At 18.4% G+C, this 8,536-nt stretch overlaps 1 protein-coding gene across 1 annotated transcript, besides 3 other annotated features; it reads right to left on the bottom strand.

The window, feature by feature from the left end:
• Nucleotides 1-223: 223 nt before the first annotated feature.
• Nucleotides 224-956: a repeat region.
• Nucleotides 957-1,526: 570 nt separating this feature from the next.
• Nucleotides 1,527-3,485, bottom strand: PGAL8A_00187000 (fam-f protein; the record flags this gene model as incomplete). The annotated part of the gene is made up of 3 exons (XM_028670553.1): nt 1,527-3,237; nt 3,318-3,376; nt 3,444-3,485. 3 exons carry the CDS (start codon nt 3,483-3,485, stop codon nt 1,527-1,529), a joined length of 1,812 nt encoding a protein of 603 aa, XP_028527294.1.
• Nucleotides 3,486-5,740: 2,255 nt separating this feature from the next.
• Nucleotides 5,741-6,217: a repeat region.
• Nucleotides 6,218-6,235: 18 nt separating this feature from the next.
• Nucleotides 6,236-6,928: a repeat region.
• Nucleotides 6,929-8,536: the final 1,608 nt, after the last annotated feature.

The following is an 8,536-nucleotide window of genomic DNA, read 5'->3' as shown; positions in this document are numbered from 1 at the left end:
ACGACAAAATAATCATTCAAAAATACATGAATTAAGAAAAAAAAAAATATATACTGACACTAAAAGTGAGTACAAAAAAATAAAAAATAAACAAATAATAATAATAATAATTTTTTTCTTGGAATATGACACGGACATAAAAAAAAAAGTGTTCTAGGATAATATTTTTTTATTATTTTCTTTATTTTTTCAGAGTACACATTTATGATAGCACATAATATTCATGGTTAATAAAAGGCTTCATTAAACTTTTTGGCTATAAAAAGGACTAGCTATGTTGAGGATACGTATTTAGTTGTACTTAATTAAAAAAAAAAAAAAAAAAAAAAATGATTAGAATTTTTTTTGAGATATGTTTCTTTTGAAAAAGATAAAGAAAAAAAAAAAAAATAAAAAAAAAAATATTTTTTTTGTTTTTTTGGGTAAAGCGATTTTTAATATAGAGAGAGAAATTTTTTTTTGTAAAAGATAATTATTTTTTTATAAAAGAGTTTTATTAGCATAATATTTATATTTTAAAATTTATGAGAGAAAATTTTATATATATGACAATAAAATTTTCATGTAATTAATATTTATATAATTTTTTGTATTGTCAATAATTGTTTATGTTTATTAATTCAACAGCAATATATATTAATTGCTGAATATAACTCACAACAAAGAAATAATTATGATACATTTAATTATTAGTCAATATTCAATAAGGATTTAAATATTTAATAAAAATAAGGATTTTTATTAAAGTAAATAAATGCCTAATGAAAGTAAAGAATACTGAACGAAGTAGAGCACATAATTAAGAATTACTCGTTCAAAGCAAATAAAAATACATATAAATACAGAAAAATCGCAAAGACAACTCTACATGCTCTTTATTAATTTGTTTGTTCATTACTCTAGTGAAGTCACCGAACACCCAGTTAATAAAACATTTATACTCTATGTACATACATTATATGCTTATTTTTTTTTTCTAAGAGATTATGTAGCACATAAATTATTTCAGAAATTCCTAAAGAACGTAGAAATAAAAAATAAATTTTTTATTTTTATTTAATAATGAATTAACAATTATAAAAAGAATAAATTTTATCAAAAAAAAATTAATCCTGATTAAGGATAAATGTATATTATATTTTGGACACTTGTAATAAAATAATTAAGCTTTAACTAAATTACATAATGATTTTTATTAAACAATATTGACGCTGTTATAAAATTTTAGAGAACCAGGAATAATAAACTATTTATTTAACAAACAATTGATTAAGGAATTTTAAATTTAATGTAAAGTAAATTATTTGCTATATGTTATATAATTATGTTAGGATCATGTATTATATACAATATTTAAGTTTATAATAAATAAAATAGTATAAGCTACCCTACATCCTGCACATTAACTTGACTGTTTATTATATTTCATATGTAATTAAATATCAAATTGATAAATCAAAAACAGAATGAAAATAAAAATGAATGTTTTGAAAGTAATTATAATAATGTTAATATTTCTTTTTATTTTAAAACACAATTTTATTCAACATAAATCTATAAATATATGTATATTTATATTTATATTTATATTTTTTTTCATAACTACTATTAAAGTTCATAATGTCATAGAGAAAATATAATATAACATTTTTGTTCAATAATTTTTTTTTTTTAGAACTGAAATAATGTTTTTCTGATTTATTCAACTCATTATTTAATGAATATATTAGGAATCTAAAGATAAAAAACTTATGTATTCCTTCCTCCAAGTCCAATAGTGCTGAAGGTAAATCCATACAACAATTAATATTATTAATAAAATTATTTCTTTCATAAATTTCAGCATATTTTAATATTAAATTTTCAGATTTATTTTTTGGAATAAATAAAACTTTTTCATTTATTCTTCTGTGGGTACCTATAAATTTTTTTTTATCTATCCTTCTATTTTTCGATTCATTTTTAAGTAATTGTATAAAATCTGCATACTCATTAATTTGTTTCTTACATAATAATGAGAATACAATAACTTTAAATATCTTTTCGAGACTTTTTATATCAACTGATCCATAAAGCTTGCTTACTAATGATCTAATGCCCGTACTATTCACATAGAAACCAAAAATATCTTTTATGTAGGTTTTAAATTCAACTAAGGATTCTTTTATCTCTTCTTTTTCTTGTAAAAATAAATCATTTATATAATTTAAAATCTTATGTTGACATATGTTATTATATTTATTTCTCATTTTATCTAATTTAAATTTATTTTTCGAAAGATTTACTTCAAGAATGTATGAAATAAATGATATTATACATTTTATGTCTCCATTTAAAATTTTATTTAATACCATAAATAATTTATGTGTTTTATCCTCTATTGTTCGATCTAAGGCTCTATTTATATTATTAAATAAATCATTAAATTCATTAACGTTTTCCTTTATACAAATAATTGTGGTAGATCTTTTTTTATTAAGTAAAAATATGGAATTAGTAAATATTTTAAAAATATATTTCATTTCATATCTATAGTAATCAATGATATCGGAATCATGTCCATTAATATATTTCAGGGGAAACATATTTTTACGTAAATTAAAATAATCTGTAGTATAAAATAAGTAACTAAAAATACCATTACTAAGCTTAGAAATAAATATATCATTCTTTTCATTCAATTTGCTAAAATAGTTAAAGGAATTTTCTAACCTTAAAGGAATCTCTCCACTAAATATTAGTTGTTCTAAGTATTCATGTGCATCTTGTTCATTAATTAATAGATCAAAGTTATCTCCATTTTGCCTTAGGGTGATTTCTATATCATTAAATCTTAGCAATTGAGATTTATCAGAAGAGATAAGTCTCTGAAATACCGTATTTATATGATCTTCTGCATCGTTAACTGAACTTTTTAAAAAATTTAACACTTCATAGTTGGTAGTCTCTAAAGTGTTATATATAGATCTAATATGCTTTTTCTCTTTTTCTAAGCATTTGTAATAATTTTTTAAAAATATTGTATCTATTAATTTTACAAATAAATTTCTTGAATCTCCAAAATAGCCTTCAGCCAATGTATTTTCATATTTTGCTTCTTTTGTATTATATAATAATTGTACATCTTTCATTGAAAGACCTAAAGAATTTATAATATCCTTATCTTTAAAATCATATAATTCCGCAAAATTTCTTACTAATTGTATTTCTGTATGTCTTATAAATTTGAGTTTATATCTGATAAAATGTAAAAAAAAAATATTAAATTTATTATGAACATGTAATATTTCTTTTTTAAAAAAAAAAAAATTAAGTACTTCTTTGAGTTATAATAGGGATCAATGCAACTAAGGTAAATATATACTACTATTGTGATCTATAAAAAATTAAAAAAAAAAAAATAATAAAACGCTTTTTTTTTTATTTATTCTACGTAGTATTACCAAAAAATAAAAATCATATAGTAAAAATAAATGAATTTTCATTTGAAATTTGTTTAATTATTTATATTTTTAAAAGATATTTAAATATAAAGAATAATCTAAAATGAAATTTCATTTCGGTTTCCTAATTGTACACTAAAAAAAAATTTTTATTTAGATTTTTTTAAAAAATTGGATAAATTTATTCATTATATAAAATAAAACATTTTTTTATTTAAATTAATATAGTAATATATTTTATAATTCTCTTAATATTTATTAGGTTCTCTTTAATTAATACGTATATTTTATAACTTAAAAGCACAATATTCTTTTAATTATGATTTAATAAAATTAAAAAATACATAAATTTCTTTTTATATTTAAAGGTTAAATATAATATATATATATAATTTTTTCTGGTTAACTACATTTAATAAGAATTAAGTAATAGTTATTAAAACTTTTAAATTTATGATTTTTCAGTTTCATTTTTCCTTTTCAATGCTTATATAAATTTCATAATAATAAAACAGTAAATTTTAAATCTTTAAAAAATATATTCTCATAAAAAACAAACAATGTTTAATTTTAACTTGTTTTAAATGTAAAATAATGCACTTATTTCTTTTTCTAAATCTATATATGTTAAAATTCTTATTTGTTTTAATTTTGTTTTTTTTTTTTTTGAAAGGCATAGTATAATGATATATGAATTACTTTAATTTTATAAAAAGGAACAGTAAAAATGTGATAAATGTAATTTTTTTTACTATTTTTATGAGTTTTATTTAGAAAATTTTAAACTTATAAAAAAATTAAATATTTTTATAACAACATAAATTAAAATATTTATATTATTTTAAAAATAAATATTTATTTTAATAATTATAATATATCCTTAATAAAGTCAGAATTATATTATATTTTCTTTTAGAAGGTTTTTAAAAAAAAAAATTGCTTTTAAAATTTTTACATAAGATTATAGGTTATGTAAAATAAATGTAAAAATTAAAATAATTATATAAATACATTCTGATTATATTTTATTAAATATAACATGCTTTCATATGGGTTTTGAATTTAATTTTATTAAAAAAAAAATGTGATTATATAGCTTTTTAATTTAATCATCTTATTAACATCAATATTTAATTTTTATTTTATCGCAATGTTTTGTTTTCAAATAATCTATATAATAATTTATATTTATTTATAAATATATACATATGATATTTTATATTATATTAGCCTTATTTATTGTATTTTAATTTTATGTAAAATGTGTTTAAAAAAAAAATTTTTATTTTATCTTATTAATTTCAATGTTTCAATCACATAATAAATTATTTATTAATTAGTTTTTTAATATTTTTATAATAAATAATCAGATTCACATAGAGAAAGCAAACAAATATCTGCTTATTTAATTTTCTAAATATTATCTAATACAGATAATTATATATACTCCTTAAATAATGACATAAAATAACAAAAAAAAAAAAATTTATTTATATTAAATATGACATAGTATACGATTTTTTATAAATTAATCATTAAATATCAATTTAATAGTTATCCCTGCAGTTTTACAAAATACTAAATGATAATATACTATCATAAAAAAAAATGAAATTTAATATTATTTTATTTTTTAGTATAATTTAAGTATATATGTTACAGTGTTCTCATCCTAGTGTACGAATTTTTTTTACACTAATGAAAGAATAATTATATTAATGCTCTTATTTTCCTCAAATACCTTACATGCACAAGTGAATATTTAATACATTCTCTTTTACCTTATTAAAAATTTAAATATACTTATAAGACTATTTATTAACCTTACTCAACAATCATGAGAAAAGAAATTGTATTACTTTGTTTTCTAAGTGGAGTATACTATATATATACAATTTACTTGTTTATAGAATATAATATTATACCTAAGTTCATTGAATTAGTAGAAGTAACTCTAGATTCTCCTTATNTATTTATATTAAATATGACATAGTATACGATTTTTTATAAATTAATCATTAAATATCAATTTAATAGTTATCCCTGCAGTTTTACAAAATACTAAATGATAATATACTATCATAAAAAAAAATGAAATTTAATATTATTTTATTTTTTAGTATAATTTAAGTATATATGTTACAGTGTTCTCATCCTAGTGTACGAATTTTTTTTACACTAATGAAAGAATAATTATATTAATGCTCTTATTTTCCTCAAATACCTTACATGCACAAGTGAATATTTAATACATTCTCTTTTATCTTATTAAAAATTTAGATATACTCATAATGCTATTTATTTACCATACTCTATAATCTTGAGAAAAGTAATGGTATTACTTTGTTTTTTGTACATTATCTTTCTTTATAGTAGCATGTTTTTTTTTTTTTAGTTGCTATTTTTAATATTAATCATGTTAAAAAATAAAAGAAAAATTCTTTTTCATATAAGAAATAACTTTTTCATTTTAATTCATAAATAAAATTTGGAATAGTTTCCTTATTTTCCTTTGTGACTTTTATTAGAATCATTAATTGTGTTTTATATATTTCACATGTTTTGTTGCTTAATAATTAACTTCATTAAATAGAATTAATAATTTTTTTATTTCCATAATATATATGTATTGTTTTTAATTATCCATTTTCAATTTTAATTAGTTCATATGAAAAGGACTCATAACATTGATATCAGATATTTCTACTACAATGTCTCATGTAATTTCTCTCATATTTTGTCAATTCATATGAAGTAATATTGCTAACATCAATTACCTTTTTGTAGCTAGTTGGTTAATAAAAGGCTTCATTAACCTTTTTGGCGATAAAAGGACTAGCTATGTGGAGAATACATAGTTAGTTGTGCTAACTAAAAAAAAAAAAAAAAAAAAAAAATTATTGGAATTTTTTTTTGAGAAATGTTTCTTTCGAAAAAGATAAAGATAAAAAAAAAAAATAATAAAAGATTTAATTTTTTTTTTTAAAGAGTATCAGAGAGAGAGGTTTTTTTTTACAAAAGATAATAATGTTTTTGTAAAGCGTTTAATTTGCATAATATTTATATTTTGAATTTGTGAGAGAAAATTTTATACATATGAAGATAAAATTTTCACGTAATTAATATTCATATAATTTATTTGCATTTTTAATAAGTATTTGTGTTTTGTTAATTCAATAGCAATATAAAATGATTGCTGAATATAACTCATAATAAATAAACTAATAATTATAATCAATTAATAGTTAATGTTATATAAGTGTTTAAATTTTTAATAAAAATAAGGATTTATTTATTAAAGTAAATAAATACTTATTGAAATGAAAGAATGCTTAACGAAGTAGTTTATGATTAAAGATCATTCGTTCAAAGCATATAAAATATACATAAGTATAAGAAAATCGTAGAGTCATCTCTACATGCTCTTTATTAATTGGTTTGTTCAGTACTATAGCAAAGTCCCCGAACACCCAGTTAATAAATCACTAGTAGACGTTCTTTGATTTTATTTAATTCTTTACATAATTTTTTCCATCAATGAACTTAATGGCTTTCATTACAGGTATAATTTTAGACTATAATTTTATAAGATCTGGTAATAAAAAATCAACTGCAAACATAATAACATACGATGTCTTTCACGTGTGACATTACGGATATTATTAGTAATTAAATCTATACTTTGAAATATTTATTTAAAGGGTATATATTTTTCTTCACACAATGTTTTGCATATATAAGAAAAAATTTTATGAAAACCTTCCTTGATATCACTTCTTTAAGAATAAATATTTGAATGATATAATTTTATTTGTAATTATTTAGTAATATAATCTTGAAATTCTTGATTAGTGTAAATGAAACTACGACATAAAAGAATATTTTATGGAAATATTATTTATAAATTAAACATTCAAAGACTTTATGCTGTTTTGTATATTCATGTTAGTAAAGAATATGTAGAGAGGCCTCTTTGTATTATATTTATCATAATATTAATTATGATATAAATATTTATCAATTTTTTGTAATTTAAATTATTTAATATAACGAAAATTAAATTTTCCTTTTAAGTAAATGTTGCCATATTTACATGACTTTATAACAATTTATCTCATAATTTTAACTTTATTATTTTACACATTAGTAGTCATATGAACTATTCAAATGATACTACATAAGAATTATGAAATTTCATTATGGTACAAATTATACATTATGCATTAAACATATACTCATTTTGTTAAAAAACAAAAATTAAAATAAAATATATTTTTTTAAGAAGTAACTATAAAAAAATAATAAAAAATTATCATGAATGTAATAATTTATTAAATGCCTGTTCAATCACTTTGCTAACTTAAACACAAATTATAAAATATCAATGGAGTAAACTCTACTTGATTTAATTTTAATTTAATTAAGATTTAAATTTAAAATTATTATTTTTATTAATAAACACAAAATACTAATTAGTTAATTGTTTTTTTTTAAGTTAATTTACGTGATACTCCAAAAGTTGATTTCCTTAAAATTACATTTTAACTTAAAAACCATATACATTCCATAGTACTTTACATACAATCTCTAAAAAAAAAAAAAGTTAATTTTTGCTTTATGATTATATTTTTTTTTTAATAATAAGAAAAAAGAAAATAATAAAGAAAATGCTATCATAAAACATTTACGTTATCGTTATATGAAAAAGAAAATATATGATATTTTTTTTCTTAAATTGGTGATACATACACAGAAAAAAAATTATTATTTATTTAATTTTTTTTTTTGCTTTAGTATTCTTACTTTTAATATAAGTATATATATATATTTTTTTTTGTTGTACATGCTTTTTGATTAACTATTTTAGTGTGCTCATTTATGATTACGCATTGTCTCTGTGATTTAGCATGCACAAGATAAAATGTTATTATACTATTTATTCATCTAAATAATATAAAAAATATATCAGTAATATTATTTAAGGATTAAATACCAAAACACACAATAAAATATACGTATATGTGATGAATATGTTATTTAAAATTCCTATGCTATGTGTAGTTATTTCAGTATGCATATTTTCTCTGGATATC

The sequence above is a fragment of the Plasmodium gallinaceum genome, assembly GCF_900005855.1.
Source record: "Plasmodium gallinaceum strain 8A genome assembly, contig: PGAL8A_v1_70, whole genome shotgun sequence".
Classification (NCBI taxonomy): domain Eukaryota; phylum Apicomplexa; class Aconoidasida; order Haemosporida; family Plasmodiidae; genus Plasmodium; species Plasmodium gallinaceum.
The sequence above is the reverse complement of the archived record's forward strand: the minus strand, read 5'-3'. Positions and strand labels throughout refer to the sequence as shown.